We start from the raw sequence: 18,528 nt of genomic DNA, 5'->3' as shown, positions 1-18,528 counted from the left end.
CCATGTTGTTCCTTGGTTCCTCGGTGTGCAGGGTGCCCTGAGCCAGACTGCAGCACTCCAACCACTGGCATCGTCAACTGCTTTCTTTACATTCACTCTGAGACCTGCTGTTTAGAATCCTACAAAGCTGCAAATGTAAGCAGGTGTAAGATAGACTGCATTTCTATTTCAAAGGCCTTTTTAATTGTTGGTTTTCTCTAAAGAGTTTCTGAAATACGTTTCTGACAGGCATTTCTCTGATGACAAGGGGACAAATGGGTTCCTTTCAACTGATGGATCTCTGTTTTCTTTGCAATTTAGGGTGAGATTCCTAAGCAGCACAATTTAAGCACATGAGTAATGTTCAGAGTGCCTAAAAAAAAAGTTTGTGTGAGTATTGTTTGTGGAAAGTGCAGATATAGTAGGCTACAGGGGGTCAGAGCTTCATACGGAGCTGATTTGCATGAGGCTCTGGATTCTGAAAGCTAGTCAGGTAAATTCTCATTTAAAAATGGGAATACAAGGTGGGTAAAAAGATGCTGTTAATTGCATGTGAGTAGTTTTCCTGATACCATCTTTTTTTGTTGTTGGGGTTTTTTTTGTTTTTAAGCATTAATTGGAACTAAGGAGGAAGTGTTTCTCATCCTTACAGGCTTTGCTTTTTATTTTTGGCTAAGGCTAAAAGCTGTTGTTGACGCTAAACTGGCAAGTCTATGAACTGAAGCCAGTATTGTTACTTGGATCTAAATTTGTAAGGATGTTTGATTGTTTTAGAAGAAACATTTGCCTTATTAAGACCAGAGTAATACTCAAGATTATTTGCTCAGGTTTAGAGCTGAAAAAAAAGTGCTTTGTCTATTGGTCTGTGTCCACGCTTCCTTGGGTTCTTGGAAGAGTAATGCTACAACAGAAGACAGTTAAATCTGTAGCCATAGTATTACTCCCTTCTCTTACCATTCCAGGAGTTGTTTCCATCATTTCTAGAAGTGAGGTAACTCCCAAACTAAAATGGCAAAGCGGACAGAACAGCATTGGAGGGAGGTCATTTGAAGAATTCGTTGTGTGGGATGATGAATATAGTTCATATTTATTTAACTGTGCAGTAATAGTTGTAACTAATCTCGTAACTAATTCAGTTGTACGCATCTCAGAATGTTCTGTATTTTTTTTTCTATCTGCAGTTTACACTAGCTATATATAAGTGTATCTGATCCTCACAATGTATCTGTAAGCTAAGGAAGTAGCATCCCTGGGATGCTTCTAGGGAATCCTTTTCTTAAACTGACTTAAGAAGACAGCGGTGCCCATTCTGTCTTCAAATGGTATTTATTTCTGAACTGGACTGGATGAAGATACAGAATATGTGTTAGACCTGTGCTAGCTTTAAAGTCTATCTTTTTGTGCTCATAGCAAACACAGCATCAGGTCACTGGAAAAGATAGGCTGCTTCCCAATGGAAGAGAGCTCTTAGCAGTGCTATTTTCTCAGCAGAGAAATCCCAGCTGCCCGTGAAGACAGGGTGGGAGCAGAGGGGTCAGTGAAAGACAAGGGAGAAATGGGAGGACAGAAAGCCTTGAGCAGGAGTGGAGTGGAGTGGACCAAAGGAGAGAAGGAATTAACTGCTCAGATGCTGAGAAATCTAGTTGCCATTCTGTTTCAGTAACTTCATACTTAAAAAAAAAAAATATATATATATATATATATATATATATATATATGTATGTAAATATCAGCATAGTTAATTTTTGTCAGCACAGTGAGCAGGACAGACCAGTTCTTTGGGTGAGTCGCTCTTCTGGCATGTGAAACTTTACTCCTAGCTCTGCTCGTTCAAGTTGGTATTCCACAGCTGAGAGAGGTGAACAGACCTGTCACTTACTTGTAGGTTTCTAGGAGGTGGGACCTGTTTGTTTATCACCATGTATTTTATAGCACATCACTCAGGGAAAAAACCTTAGTATCCCAGGCCAGGTAAGCAGTGGCTGTTATCTCTTCCAAGCACATCCTGCTTCTGCAACTCACTGAAGTTATGGTTGTCATGGGAGTGTGCCAGACAGAGAGAAAATGCAGTCAAGGTACGAGTATTTACCTGGTAGGATGGAGAGCAGAATTCTAGCTCTTCCTTTGACCTGGCTGCAATTCAAAGGTTCATATCCAATATTGGTGGCAGATACATCTGTTTTCCTAGGACTGCTGAGTTACTTTCTAAAGTAACTGGGTATTTCTTAATCACTGCAGTGTCCCTCATTTTCTGCCCGTCTTGCTCTAGCGTAATTAGCTGCTTCGCTGATCAGAGTGGGAGGCCACCAGAAAACAGAAGAGTTGCTTCAAAGCGTTGTGTGTTGCAGTGGTTTCAGAGTAGTATGGGTGATTGATGCTCTGGATTCTGTTGTTATACAGCACTGAGAAATGATTGGGTCCTTAAGCTCTCCTACGTTCGCTGCAAATTCACCTAGCCATTGAGGTATGACTCGTGCAGCTAACTTACTGCCATTTCTGTTTGTTAATCCAACAAACTGCAGCAGTGGATAATTCCTCTAGAACTGGAAAGTCCCTGTAAGTCTAATTGGTGAATCTCTCATCTCTCGCTGCATAAGGAACCAAAGTTAGCCTGGGGACATTGTTCTTTTATATAACAGAAGGGAAATGGCTCTTGTCCAGGTGATGTAGAAGCCTGAGGAGCCAGATCATCTGGTGGTGTTGGCCTGATTAGCTGTGAACGGTTCTGGCTCAACTGCCCAGTTTTGTGTCTTTGTTTTGTTCAGCGAGCAGAGGATACGCGTTCCCTAGCTACTAGGGTATTTTCTGTGCTTATGAATGGGAATACCTGTGCTGTTACCTGTGTGGAACTGGCTGTGGTGCCTGCCAGATGTGCAGTGCACGGGACAGAGTATGGGGAGAGAGGGTGGGTTTGTACCACGTGTGCAGAAGCACTGGAATGGTCGACCACGCCATCATCACGGGGCCATTTCCGCTAACTTGTCTCCATGGACAAGCTGGAGCAGCACAGGGAGGGCTGAGGTCAATTAGCTGCTGACCCAGGTCACAGAAGGTACCCCAGGACAGCGTGGTTAGCTTGTTTCAGGTGCTTTCTTGTGAGCTTTGCATATTAGTTCACCTTTTCAGCAGTTGCTATTATGTGAAAGGTCTTTGATCTGTGAATGAGTCCAACACATGGTGCTCGCTCATCCTATGTTAACAGCAGAGATGTTATTTTTAGCTCCTGAGTTCTTTTTCTCCTTCACCGCTGGAGCTGAAGGATCTTTCAAACACAAGACAGGCAACTCTTGACTATGTAGTGCATTTGGACAGCTTACTACTTACAGCTAACCTCTCTATTGGGAACATCTTATTTCATTTTATTACAAAATGGGTCAGTGGCTTTTTAAATAGCCCCCCCAAAAATGAGGCTGTTCCAATAACTAAATAAGGTAGTTGCGTTTTAAAGACAACTGTTATCTTTGGAACATGCAATTTACAGAACTCACTGCACTTATTCTCCATTTAGAACTATTCCAGCACTAAAGTACTTGCTTTTTTTCCCCTTAAACAAACAAAAAAAACCCCAAAAGCAAAAAAAAAAAAAAAAAGACAAACCCCAAACTGACAACAAAACAGATTTCCGGCAAAAGCTGGGATAAATGACAGAGATGGGAATAGAGCTGTGTCTTGTGAGACTGCAGCATGTAGCTGCTGTTCTCCGAGTCTTTTCTCCTCCTGTCTGAGAGCGTTCCCTTGCTGGGTCACTCCTTTAAAGAAATCACTAGTTGCTGGAAATAAATATCACACAGAGTAACACATTGGCCACACTTGTACGATCGGGTTTGTGTGTGGTGCATGCTGGTTCAAAAGGAAGCTGTCCTGTAACTTCTTCAGTCATGAAATTTCTTTTTATGCAACAGTTTTAGAGTCAGTTGTAAACATTCGAACGACAAAGCTTCTATAGTTACACACCGATGTAATTTCTTGTAGTGCAGGCTTGACTCAGGCCCGTCCTACACCAAAGCAGATGCAAGACAGAACTGTAAGCTGAATAAGCATACCTGCTCAGTGCTGCTTTTGTAGTGGTGTTCGCCAATCACTGGAATAGTTTACCTATGGCTACAGTATTGTTCCCCACCCCAACACTTGAAGTCCTTCAGTAGAAGTGTGGCAGCCCTCTCTGGTTCTCAGAGCTGTGAAACACCAGTCCCTGAACCAAAGGGGAGAGGTGTGAGGAAAATCACTGGTAGTGGATGGAGAAGGAAAGACTGAAACACGTGTCTGAAGAGTGCCGAGGGCTGCTTGCTGATGCAGGGGTGCCTCATGGTTGCCATTAGCAGTAGGCAGGCCATGCTGCTGCCCTGCGTTTTGCTCCTCTCCTTTGGTGGCTGGAAAACTTAGGAAGCTGTAAGACATTCAAGTATAGGCTCCTTACAAGGACACGGATGGCATCCAGAAAGAGGGGAATCCACCGTCAGCTTAAAACCACTTCTGTGTTCACTGAGACTTTTAGTAGGAAAATGGAGATAGAGGGAGCAACTGTACGAGCCTGGTATTTCTAGGTGGGCCAACTCTAGCTGTGAAGCAGAAAGGGAGCGCTGGCCCTACCAGCTCCTTCTTCCTGGTTCAAAATGAGATTCCTGCTCTTTTCAGGAAAAAAAAACCCTCCAGGCAGACAAGTAGAAACAGTGCATCTCCTGCATGGGGACACTGAGCCCCACATGGGGACACTGGGCCAAAAGCCTGCAGCCTTAGAAGCAACTGCACTTTTGTGGGCTTGCATCTGCTTTCTAGGGATTCATCTCTTGCAGGTGTGACTCATTTCTTTTTAAGCCAGACACTTGACTTTTGTTTTATTACAAAGCTTTTATTAAAAAAAAAAAAACAAAAACAAACAAAACAAACAAAACAAACAAAAAAAACCCAAATGCTCAGCACATTAACTCAAACTGGAATGACAAAAAAAAAAAATTGGTTGACAGTATTTTTGGCAAAGGCTGTGCCTTACTATTTAAAAAAATGGGTACATCAATGCTCATTTCAACAACTGGCATAAAATCCCACTAACAGGCTAACAAAAACAGATACAAATACAGAACAATTGAAGTAATAATTCAAGTGCTGGGCTTTTTACAAGGAGAAGGGCAATGGGTGAGAAGGAGAACTCACTGCAGTCAGATCTGCTGGATGTATTGCTTATGTTTACAGAGGAGGTGATGCAAGACTGACATGGCTACTGACCAGCTGACTGTTGTTACATTTATTTAGTTCTATATGACACTGTATTATATAGACTGAGAGGCCACTATTTGTCACAAGTAGTTTAACAAAAAAAGCCACCTTTTTTCCATACAGGCTTTTTTTTTCTGGCAGTAAAAAAAAAAAAAAAAAGGAAAATAAACCCCTTTATTTAAAAAGTAGTTCAGATTTTTGACAGTTGTTTAAAAGCTCATACCTAGTAAAATATACACCAAGGAAATTACAAACTAAAAGTTAAAATATAAAAGCATTCAAGTTTCTTAAGCTAAAACCAAAATTGATCCTGTCGCACCTTTAAATAAAAAGAAGTTTTGAGTGTGTCATCCTGGTCCAGGCAGATTCCATTCCTCGATGTGCTGTATGGGGCAGCGGTGCTCTAAGTTACTCTGTTGGCTGAAGCAGGCAGAGACAGCCACGCTACTGTTTGCTGACTCAACATGGACACAGATGAGACGAGGGCTTAAGAGTGCAAGGCAGAGGTGGAGTGAAGACAAAAGCTGCTCTGCTGACCCAGGAGCTTGTTTGCTCTATTTATATCGGGGCTGGACCTCGTGATAGTGAAGGATTTTGGCAGTGATTGTCTTTATGATTCAGTGTCTTTAGCAGTGACATCAGGGTGAATGACATCCTAGACAGACTCCTTGGGGGTGGTCTGTGTGGATGAAGGACACACCTAGGGTTTAACAAGCTTCCATCTCCAGCAGGGGTCCTGGTGTCGCCGCCTTTGCTTTGCAAGTTGAGAAAGCGTTTCTTTTCCCACCTACAGGGGAAGGAGAAAAATGGAGAGACAGAGATAAAGACTGCATGAAACTTTTTTTTTTTTAATAAGTCCTTCAAAGAAGCTATCCTGTGGGAAATATACAGTGATGGGTGACTGTTACAGTACAGAGTGGGATGTGCATTTGCACTGTCCCAGTCAAGTGCAGAACATTGCTATTTGCACTTGCTTGAAGTTTGCAAGATTGTTCTCCGTTTTCTTTCATGCAGGAGAGCACTTTGGATTCTAAGATGTCCTCAACAACTAGAAAGCATTTTTTAAAGCTCTTCAGATGTTCAGCATATTACAAAAGTAATTCCTATTTGTAGTGGATTTAATTTATCTATCTACAACATTTGACCCAGATACCTGCCACAAAATCAGACATCCTCGGGCGTTAGCACTTAGTACAGCAGTTAAGGTCAATTAAACCTCTAGTTCAGAGCCTCAAGCTCTGCTCTGTAGAAATGAAGCGACGCTGTCTTCTGTAAGCAGCTGGGCCGAGGAATGCAGTGAGAGAAGCTTACTGAACAGCGACCCTATGCTGAGAATTCATTCTGCTCTGCAGCGAGGCAGGGTACATCTTCCAGCTGTGTGCAGCCACCAGGCCTCTTACCCAGCAGCATGGTTCACTACGATTTTGGGCCTCGTTCTTGCCCCACGTGAAAAGGCCAATAGCGCAAGCCTGTAGCTATCGATCCTTTCCTGCAGAGAGGCACTGTTCTTCAGCACTAGGACTCCGGGTTACATCAGCTGACTTATGCAACCGCTGACTCAGTCGTCTCCCTGCCCTTCTGACCCAGACAACTGCCTTGTAACAGGGCCCCCACCCAGGGACTGCCTGGTGAGTCAGGCCTTTTCCACAGACAGATGCGTGGTCTTGGGGTTAGCAGTATCTCAAAAATCTACGTGAGCCTCTAGGCCTCCACGAACTACCTGACTGCCAAACAGGCAGGCCAAGGAACAGCTTTAAGGAATGACCAAAATTAGCACAGGAATGCAGTTCAGTGGAGAAGGTGAGACGCACAAAATGCTTAGAGAAGATGCACTGCTGACACCTCGAATCATGCAAGGCAAGACAGAACAAGTTGATGAAGAAACTGACTTGTTTAAACCACAACTCACAGTTCTGTTACCAGGATTTGCCAACTGAGTGCACTCTGTTAGATAATCATAATAGACTGACCGAGCATGTAAGAGCCACAAGCGGTAATAATCAGCAAATATTACAGCAGTAGTACTTAAACAAAGGCCATTTGTAACTGAGTCCCACCCCCTGCCCCTATGCCCTGTGGCCATTGTAACACGGCGCTTTTTCCCATACTGGTTTGAGTATTGACACTAAATAAGGAGTTACGCAGGCTAACGTGCTCTGGGGTAGAAAACCTCCAAAACTGATTCTGGACCTTCTGATTTTAGTGAACACGGGATGAGAACCCAAAATCTTACTGAATGACTCCTCAGCAGATGCCGCCCAGGTGACCGTTAGTTTGAGTGGAGGGGAAAACTGAAGTTTAGCTACAAAGGTAGAAGGAGCAAGCATGAGCTTTAGATTAAGCTGTACTGCGCAGCTTTAGTTTGAAGGAAGATGCTCTTCCCCCAAATACCACCATCTCCTGGTATGTAGTGAATGACTTTCACCTGCTGTTGGTAGCCACAAAAGGACATTTAAAGCTGCTGTGGCCTCTTAAAACAGCACAGCTGAAAGTCCCCTGGAAAACCAGCGGTTTCAACAGAGGTGGTCTACACTGACTAATTCAGTTCCTATTTCCTCATAAAACCAGCCCAATACCCAACTAAAAAAAGCTTTCTGAGCTTCCTGTTTTTTTTTTTAATAATAATAATAATTATTATTAAATAAATAAATAAAAACGAAGTAGCAGAGTGCTCCGTAACACATGCGGATCAAAGAGCTACGAAGGGCTCTACCTTTCCAAGGAGCACGAAAGAGAGGCCAAGCAAACAGCAAGGGAACACTGGGGAGAGCACCCTGCAGCTTTATATTTATTTTGTGCCTTTTCATCCCAGATTTTCAAAGGTTTGGTCCAGGTTGCTCTTCCTGGGAAGGTTTTCCTCTCAGTCTTACATGAAAACATTCAGCTTCCTGTTGAGGAATGGCCTTGAGGCGCCAGGCCAACAGTTCGCAGCAGTCTGATACAAGCGCTGTGATTCAGAGCTACTCCCCATTAGCAGCCAGGAATGTCTACTTCACTGAAGGAAATGAAATGCTCTTCTGTTGAGATGGTTCCCTGCCTCCTCCCCCCTTCCCTTACCAGCAAGCTGTCTTTGAAGTCAGGAGGTTAAAATAACGGGCTGCGGCCTTGCTCTGGCCCTCAGCTTTCTCCTCCAGCGGCCGGCACTTCTATCCCTCCATCCAAACACCCCATCAGCAGCTGCTGCCTCTTTTCCACAACCTCTCCCTTCGCCTAAGAGGGAGGTTGCAGATAGTACCGAAATCTGCAAGGGGTCAGGCACAGAGAAACCTCAAATATTTTTTTTCTAGGCAGATGCTGCAATACAGAAAATTACACAGTGGCTATCCTGAAAACAGCATCTAGAACTCAGCCTTTTCCCAGCTGCTCATTACAGCTACACGCTGGAAACTGCTTTCACTGCTGATAAACCAAGTAATACCTAAAAAATAGGAATGACGATGGCGTTGCCTTACAGATATAAAACAGGTCAAATCAGGATTCTTTTCAAGAAACCACAGGCATGAGCTGAGGAGACTGAAGACTTCCCACATCTAAGGCTTCACTGGGGGGCTGTAGCTGAAGTCTGGCCAAGCAAGGCATGCCCTAGCAAAGCCCAATCCACAAGTGAAGTCGGCGCAATCAAAGACTGCAATTACAGCTCCCTGGCTGCGGTTAGGCTTCAAAGAAAGTGCTGCAAGTCACATTTTACATATGTGAAGCCTTGAGCCTGAGCCACAATAGGAGGCACTGTCTGTGCCGTTTGCACTGTACATCTGACTGCAGGAGGAAAGAAAAAAACAGACTCCTCAAGTAAGAAACAGAAATAAAATTCAACAAAAAATTCAGTGTAACAAGAAGAGCCTCACTACTGAAATGATACAGCTGCATTTCGGGAATCACTACTGTAAAAATAAAGTGTCCTAACAAGCCTGGGCTCAACAGCTGAGGGCAAGAGCACCAGAGGGGGGTCAGAATTCCTCCCCACATTTGGGAATGAGACGGATTGAAGGCTGCTCGAGTTCCCTTTGCTTCTCCCATGATTTTTCACTCCTCTCCATTTGGTAGAACAAGGGAGAGGGGATTATGCAGATTCATTCAAGAGATGCTAATCAGCAGATGTTATAGAAGGGAGCTGAGCTTCTGGGCCTGGATGGGGGAATGCGCTGAGTGAAAGATATCTAGCCCTTCACAGAAGGCAAGAGAAAATAAAAGTTTTCAACCAGGCCTTTTTTTTTCTTGCACCTTCCCTCTGCACAGGTTGTTCTCATGCAGTTGTAAAAAGATGCAAGACAACAGCAGCTGCATGTACTAAAAAAAAAAATAAAAATTAAAAATTAAAAAACAAAGCCAGTCTCCGAACCTGGGTTTTAATGCAGTACTTCAAACAACGTGGCAAGCTCAGGGATCTGACAACGGAAACTCGTTTTCTTTTGAAGTCCCAAACGAACATGTTCGACTTACTGCCAGCATGGATCCAGTACTCCCGAAACCTGAGTACGCAAAACGAGGCCGTGATTTATCTGAAAGGTTCCCTCTGTTTGTGAAGCCCCTTTGTACGCTCCTCACAGTGGAGCTGTACAGAGGTTCATGCGCTGCCGTCTGCTCCTCTTCCTGCCCAGCTGGGCTATGGTTTGTGGGGTTAGCCTAAACCAGAGCCTTGAAATGTTCTGGGCAAACGAAAACAAACACTCCACAACCTTTGTTGTTTCTAAACAAAAAAACACCTCCCAGCAAAACCCCAGTTGTTTCAGTAATCCCATTTGCTGCAGGGTCCCGCAGGCTGTTGTAGCACATGGCTGGAGACCTACGGGAGAGAGGAAAAAGCCCTCTGCAAGAGCTGGGTGCCAGCAGGCACCAGAGGCATTTCTTTAAGCTGCCTTTGTTCCCGAAGATATTAGAAAAAATTGTACCTTAAAAGTGCAACAGCTACTGCCACATTGAGGTTATGTCGTTGTAAGGTTTTATGCTTGCTTGGTTTTTTTGGGGGGGAGGATTCTTCTCCCACTTGCTACTGTTAGCTTCAGCCCATTGCTGGTAACTGCGAGCAGGGGTCCGGCAACAAACTGCCCACTTGTGTTTCAGATGCACTGAAGAAGCTCATGGAAAAGCTGCAACAGGTCCCCCTCCAGTAGGTCAGAGAGCTCTTCAAGCAGGCTGGTGTGGCACCAGGGACACCCAGGTGTTCTGCAGCTCCCGCTTTGCTCAGCAATGCCAAAGCAGGTGTGGCTCTTATCAAAGGCCCCCTGTGTAGGCAGTGTGAAACTAGAAGCACTATCACTGAGCTACGATCTCATGCTAGATGGCTCACGACATGTTTTTCCTGTTGGGGGGGAGGTTCAGTGTAATAAAAAACAGATTACCCCTAGACAGCAATCTCCAGCAGCTTTTTAAAGAAGATATACAAAAAGTGATCTGTAGATATACTAAAAGTGACCTGCAAGGGAAGAAAAAATAGGCTTGTGCCCTTCTATATCTTTATAGTAAACACTCAGAAGATGGAGATGAAGCTTTTCTGCTCTCTGAATGAATTAAATGAACTCCTCACATCTCATTTCTCTATAAAGTAATCATAGAACTATAAATGTTAAAGAGCCAAGAAGAAGGAAAGACATTTAGCCAGGACTTGGTGCCTGTGGGTTTTGTTTTGTTTTGTTTGTTTTTAAAGAAAATCATCCACACCTTGTTTATTTTATAGACTGAGAGCTGAGAAGAGAGATCTATATGTTGTAGGGGCACTGAAATTCTTACTGCAGTTTTAACCTGTCAGTGAGAATTTTGAACGGAAACAACATACTCAAACTTTCCTTCATAGATCAGCTTTTCTGCTGCAATTAAACACAGGTTCCAGTTTGTGCTGTACAAGAAAGATAGTCTCAATATTTAAATCTGCTAACATATGGATAGAATCATTTAAGTAGTCCATTTTATACGACCAAAGGTAAGAGACATAAGCAGAACATCTTCCTGAGTGTTAACTTCTACAGTTGCACCCCTGTAGGGCAGCACTACCAGGGTAAGGGTGCTTCCAGCATCTACAAGTGATGGAGCCTATGGCAGAAAGCTGGCATCCTGAAGGGTTGGACTAAAGTGTATTTTGTCTAACTGGCTGCTGGTCTCATGTTTATCTGTCCAGGCAGCAGTGCTTCAGCTTGTCCTACTGTGAGCTTTCTAATTTGCACACTTTCAGCATTTATATACAGTACACTCTTACCAAGTAGGTAAGGGATCAGAGATCTTAAAGATAACTTGCATTAGTGAAGGATTAAGGAACTTACTGATGGTACTGAAGATGGGCTGTAGCAGTGACTTCTACAGTGTCAAAATCAGCAAGTCTTTGGTTTAGGCTTGTTCTCGGTTTTAGTTTTTTGTCTTTGGGATGGGTGATTTTGCATTCATGTATATCAAAAGACCTCCTCAATGCAGTCACATTCTGAAAGCCAGGCTGACAGACACAAAACATTGCTAGCTTGCTAGATAAGCTTTGACAGAACTGTATGTGAACTGTATGTGAATATGTATGAAACTGTATGTGAATACAGTTCTGGTGAGTGAGAGGACAGACTTAACGTAAAGAGAGTCTCAAGTGGGAAAGACTTTTGACAGCACTGTAACAACACATCAATCGCTCATTTTGAATTAATTCACATAACTACACCACAAAGTGAAAGTACAATACAGAGATGAGCGTTAGAATGCTCAGGTTTTGTTCTCATTTGGAATAAAACCACATTCCAAAATCTTATGGTTTTCTTTATGAAATATTTTGCTTGTTTTCTCATGACCTCAGGGCTGGTGCTAAGTTTACTAAATCCACCAACTTACGTAGTTTTCAGCCTGAGAAGAATGGTGCCTCAGTGGTCTGCTCTCCGTCCCCACCCTATCCCACAGGAAGGGTGTTAGAGCAACACTATTCCTTCTTTCTAGCCTAAGCCTTCTACTGCTAACACCTCAGAAGTGAAATGATACTGCTGTTTAACTTACTGTAAATGTGACTGAGTTTGAACTCCAAGAATCTCTGACTTCACAGCAGCATCTGCAACTCACACAGGCAAAACAAACAGGCTCTGGGCATTCACCTGCTGAGTTACCTACCTCTGCTCTTTGCCAGTTTAAAACTGGAAATGCTGACTTTCTGGCTGACCATGTTAAACCCTTTGCTTGCAAAAACTAACATTTTTTTAATTTTTTTAAGTTCTTGCAATGTTTTCTTGTTTTGTCCATCTAGTGTCTATTGTTGTCTGGCAGAAAACGTTCTGCTCCAAAATTGCCTTCATACCCCCCCCACCCATCTGCACTTCACAGGCTGGAAAACAAAAAGGGGGAACTGCATATGCTCTGCCACATCTCTCCCAGCAGGTGTCAGTGCCTTTCTGTACCTGCCATGCAAACAGAAGGCAGCTTTCCTTTGGGTGTTTTTCTTGGGGTCAGAGAGCCTGAAAGAATGGTAGGATCAGCATTAGGTTGGAATTAGTTGCAGGAGAGGTTACATATAGCCCTGCGTATACCCCTTGTCTTTGAAAATTTCTGAAAGGATGAAGTGAGCATAGTTTTGATAATCTGATAACTGTTTTGACAATATTAGTATTTAAATCCATCAAATGTTCTTTGTTTTTAACTCTCCTCTTTTTCCTTTCTATCAATTCCTCCAGCTCTTGAGTGATTACATGTTTGTCACAGCCAGCATCGCCCAAATGCCTCTCATGAAGCTGAGAGAAGCTTCATGCAGCATTAGCCAAGAGGCCGTATCTGAGCCGGTCACTTTAACAACTGAAAGATGCTATGTTGTAGTAGTCATGCAGTCTGAAGGGGGAAGCGGCCTTTAGTAGTAGCTAGTCACAGTTAATCCTGCTCAGGACACGAGAAGGTCCTACTGCTGAGGTGCACTTTTTGCTTTTCACCGACAGGACAGAAGGTCATACATTTGCAGCATTTCTTTCCAGCCCTCTTGCCTATACGGAAGACCTCTGTTTATAGGTAGAAGAGGGAACTGGGAAACATGGGTCATCACATATGTATCTCAAAGCAAATCAGAATGTGTCCCTGCACCACCGTCACCACAGACACTGACTTCTCCATGCTGTGTAAAGTTTCCGAACAGTAAAGGGCTATGGCTAGGAGCAGGTGTAGTTTGAAGTGAAACAAACATCTAGCAGCAATTTCAAGAGCACTGGGCAAGCCATGTTATTAAGCACGTGCCTCAGAAAACAAGGTAGCACATCCCCTGTGCATCTCTTTTCTAGGCCAGTGGCCAGAAACCCACGGTCATCTACAACCACAATCATCAGATGGTTCTTTTCCACAGTATACGCTGGCTGTAGATCAGTCCACTTTACATTGTTTCACAACCTAACTCTGTTTTACTTCTAAGTTATAAGCAAAAGATAAACCAACCATAGATTTCTTCTTACGACACCATCCAAATTTTCTCCTGCGTGGAGTTGAGGCTTTAATTTCCATCTAGGAGACTTGAAACATTACAGATTATTCATTGTTTAAAGTTAAACATTCTTAATCTGATCCTTCTAAGTGCTTCTGATTCTAAATCAGCACTAGCCAGGTTTCCTTGTTTTTGAAAACTTTGCCAATCTAAATGCTAATTGTCATTGCATTTTGCAAGCCACATATACACTTCTCTCAGGTTTTCAAATGGCTATTACACTTCTCTATCACTCTTTCTAGCCCTTGAAGATATGCCAAAACACAGTGTTAAATAATGTAGCTTGTGAGGACTTCCCAATTGCATCCTGCCACATGTCAAAAGATGTGCTTTTTCCAATTACCCTACATCACAAGTCAGTAAAAGTTAACTATTTCCATGTTGCTCCATGATCAGGGGGATTTTTGTTAGCACTCTTGGACTTCCTCAGTGATTTACAAATAGAGATGCTAAAGTATTAGTTTTTCCTCTCAAAGGTCAAATTAGATAGGAAATCAGAAATCATCACTTCTGACATAGAACTGCTCTCATTTACAAGTTGTGTCTAAAACAAAAAGCACCCCACCTTTCTGAAAGGTGCTCAACAGGCAGTCTTTATATTGTCTTACCTCTCCTCATTTTCCTTCCTTCCTGGCCTCCCCCGGACTCATTTTTACCGTTGTCTGGTCTTGTGCTACTCTCAGTTAACTCCAGAAGGAGATAAAAAGTAAGAGATACTTCTTCAACAAATGCAAGTTATTTTGAGCACTATATGCACTATCACATTGGGCTGTATGAACCAAAGACAAAAGGGGACAGTCCTGCAGATCTTCAAGAATGACCACGTGCTTTGGGTAAGTTAGCGAGGGCTGGAGTAGCAGGTCACAGTATTCCTAAAACTCTCTTAATATTAAAGCATTTTTACAAACGTAGGCTAGAGAGCATCGTGGAGCTCGGTTAAATCTGAAGCAGTGAAGCCATGAGGAGCCTGCTGTTACATACAACCCTGAGAAGAGGAGCAACTTAATGCTACCATCTTGATTCCATGGCTCAAATGATAAGCAAGCCAAAAAGCTGGCTGGAGGTCTGTCTTAAAAATCACTTGTGTTCTGAAGTGCTCATAGGCCAAAAAAAAAAACAACCAACCCAAACTTTCACAGTCTCTTAAATCATTTCTGTTTGCATGTCTCTTCCGTTACTTCCCTCTGAACATCCCACCACACAACCCTCCCACCACTTCATCCTTCTCACGTCACCGTAATTACAGCCCTGGCTCATCTCCTTTGTGCTGCATCTCGAGATTCTTTCTTTGGTCTTGCCACCTACTCATTTCTGATTCTTCTCAGATAACAGAATGCTTGTCTCCTTCCCAGACCTCCCACCTCCTTCCTCCTCTTCCTTGCACCAGCCATACGAGTAAGAAAGCCCATGTTTTCCTGTCTCCAAGAGCACTTTGCACTCACTGAAAGGCATTCCCAAACTTTATCATCTCCATCCAGTAAAGACTACAACAGCTCTGCTGTGGGCCTGGTAAAATATTACGCTTGTGGGCAAAACATTCCTTGGATTAGGCTTGCAAAGGGCAATAGTCTTAACCTTCAGAAGTTTACTTTGAAGTCTGGCTGATTCAGGTTCCCTAATTTGTTCTGTACCTTTACTTCCAGCTAGAGCACTTCTGTATGTCTTAGCAGAGAACATTCACTTGGCGTGCAGTGTTTGTGAGGCCGCTGACGCACACAAATATGGAGCCAACAGCACCTTCCCCATCAGTGGGAGAAGATGCCTGCCATTCTCACGCTTCATGGTGTACATTGCGTGAGGACACAGACACAGATATCACAACAGTTTCCACACCAGTACAGAACTCAACGGAAGGGAGGAAGGGATGTGGAGGTTAAAGAAAAGAAAGCCCACATACTCAAAACATTGCTCATCTTCTATTTCTACTAATGCTCTACTACGGAAGATGCAAACAATGAGACTCCAACAAGAGTAGTTCAGTGCAGGCTAAGCAGCCACCCCAAATTGTAACGCTTCCATGAAACCAAACATTTTCCAGTTTTTACCTCTCACACACCTTAATGGTATTCTAATCTGAATTAATCTCTGTGCATTAACTCAGATACGACAGCAAAATAAACCCCCAAACACAGTGTTAAAGTGATGTAGCCTGCACATCGTACATGTGATGTGCATCGGCACTGTAGTCAAATCAAAGGGAAAAAGACTCAAAACAAATGTGGTCTGGGGCACCTAAGCTGAAGTACCAATGATACACTCAAGGCTGGAGCACAGAGGAGGCCTGAGCCATGCTGCCTGGCTGCTGACTGCCATTGTGCACAGAGCAAAGCCAGCATGGCTTCCCCTTGCTGGAAGTCAGAGCAGAGGGGACAGGCAGCAGGCATACATACATTTAGAGAGTGTTACTTTTTACACAGTTCCTGGAACAATCAGAGACCTCCCAATAGCAGCGTGGGTTAATGAGAGTGTGTAAAAGTCTCTATTATTTCAAACGAACTCCATTTCTACTAGAAAACATATCTCACTGACAGGAGAAGAACCAGCCTTCCAACACAAACAGTGGGAAATGAGAATCTCTGTGGCACTGCGTGCTCTCGCAGCCCGGCTCGGCGGTGTTACTGCCTCTTGTGTAACAAGGGCTCCTCTCACCCGCCTCAAAGGTGATATAAAGAGAGAAAACACACACTGGAATGACAACATAGAGAACCCCACACCACCAAAATACCACTGTACAATCGAGGGAGACATTTTTGATACAACTGAAATACAGTCCCGTTTTCTTAGTGGATGTGTTGTTAGTATACAGGTGAATCAATTAAAATAAATGGTGTGCCCAGCCAGCCAGTGTCAGCAGAAAACCCGCTCTGAAGCCAGCTTCCAACACACTCATTGGGAACTGCAGCATTTCTCTGGCTGGGATGGTTTGCAGTGCTTAATAAGCCCAACCCCGTGCTCCACAGGCGGACTGCAGCAAGTCAGTGAGGTACGGTCAGTTTGGAAATACTGAGGTTAAGAAGTGAAATGGTGAACACCTAATGGATAGCCGGTATAAAAACCATCAGAAGTCAAAGTAACGTTAGCTTTGGGATATGATACTTCTGCCACTTTTGGCTAAATTCATGTTATTGCATAAAATTGATAAGAAAGCTCATTTTACAAATCAGTTTTATCAGGAAAGCTTTAGAGATGTTCTTACCATGCTTCAGATGTAGGCAGCTGTCATTCTGGGGCCTGTACCTGTAGAAGATTGTTTTCCTTTAACAAATTACTGTTACAGAGTTTTTGCACATTCCAAATAAGTTTGTTTGCTACGGCATAACATTTTTTTTTGGCGTGTGTTTTTATTTTTTCATTTTTCTTTTCATGGTTCTTATACCAGCCATTTTTGTTGGGGGAAACAGTTTCTCTTCCTGTATTTTAAAGCCAAAGAGGAGACCTCACTGATGCTTTTAGCCATCCTACCAGGCAGCTGTTAGTGTACACAGAAACATAAAATCCAGTTGATAAAAACCAAAGCGGCTACAAAAAGGTCAGCGTGAACTTTCCAGCGTCCAGTAATCCCACGCGACATTTGAGAGGTTAAGTCTAAGGATGATGGGGAGAAAAGCAAAGGTAAAGCAAAGCAGGACAGCAATCACACGAGTAACTTCAGACACAGATGTTGATGCAGTCAGGAAAGGCGTGAAGGAAAGGAAACACGTATTGTGTGCATTTTTACAGGCTCACATTCGAAGTGAAGTATCTTTTAGAACATCGGTCAGAAGCAAGTGTTAGAGAGCAGCATGTAAAAATTAAATGGTGTGAGCCCTGGTGTCTGAAATATAGCTGAAGCAAGTACTAAGAGCTGGACATGGCCTACCTGATGCTGATTCCTGCAACTTTTCTCTCTTCCTCTTCTTTTTCTTCCCCTGCAAAACAGGTGATGTTACCATCCCATTACACACAAACACTGTATTTCTGCCCTCCTTGCCTCACAGCATAGAAATGAAAGCCATCTGGACACTGAGAAAAGTGGTTAGTTAAAAAACACAATTGTTTTGGGGGTAGCTAAAACCTCTTCTAACCCACCTTCAACTGTGTCAATGGTAACGAGGGTACTGCTCCCAGTATCTAAGGAGAAATACGCACATGAGCAATACACATTTTTGTATCCACATGGAAGTACAATTTCTGGCAGCTCTTCAACTAACACTGTCAGCCGCAAGCATCTAAAAGACTTCTCATGCTTAATAAACTGATGACACATATGCTGATATCCTAATTTATGAATCTTACAAGAATTCTTCACACATTCAGGTACTTACGCTGTCATACATGGCAACAGCAGACAGGGTGCTGAAAATACCTAGGATAACCACGACTTGTCCCCAGGGTGCAAACCAGCCAACTACAACTGTTCTGATAACGCCTCTAACTTAACAAAAGCCAAATCCTGGATGGCCATGCTTGCACAATCAGGAGTGTCCCACACAAATACCAGGCTGGTGTGCAGCGAGAGCCCTTGGCTGAGCGAGGGCAGGACAAGAATGGCTGCCAGGCAGCTGTCTGTCCTGGCCACCACGCTGGCACCAGTGTGTCAGCACAGCCATCGTGCCAACCCACACGCAGAATCGGCCCTCCCTCGCTCCCCCGGCTATCAAAAAGGCCAGAGTGCCCAGGTCTCAAGGGCTGACAGAGAACAAAGGATCGGCTCAAACCCACAATTTTAAACCTCAGTCATGCTGTATCACCCTAATTGCCACCTCGACATTCTTCCATATGACTTCTCCTTACTGCCCTGTATTGGCAGTCTTGTCAATCACAGCTTTTTTTTTTTTTTTTTTTTTTTTTTTTAAGGGAAAACAGTAGAGAAGGGAAGAGAAAAGGGAAAAGGAAGGGAAGAAGGAGAATCACAGAATCACAGGGGTTGGAAGGGACCT

At 43.4% G+C, this 18,528-nt stretch overlaps 1 protein-coding gene across 4 annotated transcripts in view; it reads right to left on the bottom strand.

Moving 5' to 3' along the window:
- Positions 1-5,341: 5,341 nt before the first annotated feature.
- The window catches only part of LEF1 (lymphoid enhancer binding factor 1), a 51,398-nt gene continuing 38,211 nt past the window's right edge, over positions 5,342-18,528 (bottom strand). For 2 of the 4 annotated variants that reach the window (XM_065736509.1, XM_065736512.1), the window contains 3 exons: positions 17,469-17,517; positions 16,806-16,846; positions 5,894-5,980 (listed from right to left, as the gene is read on the bottom strand). In XM_065736509.1, the coding sequence (XP_065592581.1) occupies positions 16,812-16,846; positions 17,469-17,517 (84 nt within the window). In that variant the 3' untranslated portion in view covers positions 5,894-5,980; positions 16,806-16,811. Of the gene's footprint in view, positions 5,981-16,805; positions 16,847-17,468; positions 17,518-18,528 lie in introns of all 4 variants that reach the window. The other 2 variants (XM_065736508.1, XM_065736511.1) reach the window with 1 other exon arrangement.

This window comes from Cyrtonyx montezumae, unplaced genomic scaffold (assembly GCF_038088225.1).
Source record: "Cyrtonyx montezumae isolate F1298 unplaced genomic scaffold, pur_monq_1.0 scaffold_2, whole genome shotgun sequence".
Taxonomy (NCBI): Eukaryota; Metazoa; Chordata; class Aves; order Galliformes; family Odontophoridae; genus Cyrtonyx; species Cyrtonyx montezumae.
The sequence above is the reverse complement of the archived record's forward strand: the minus strand, read 5'-3'. Positions and strand labels throughout refer to the sequence as shown.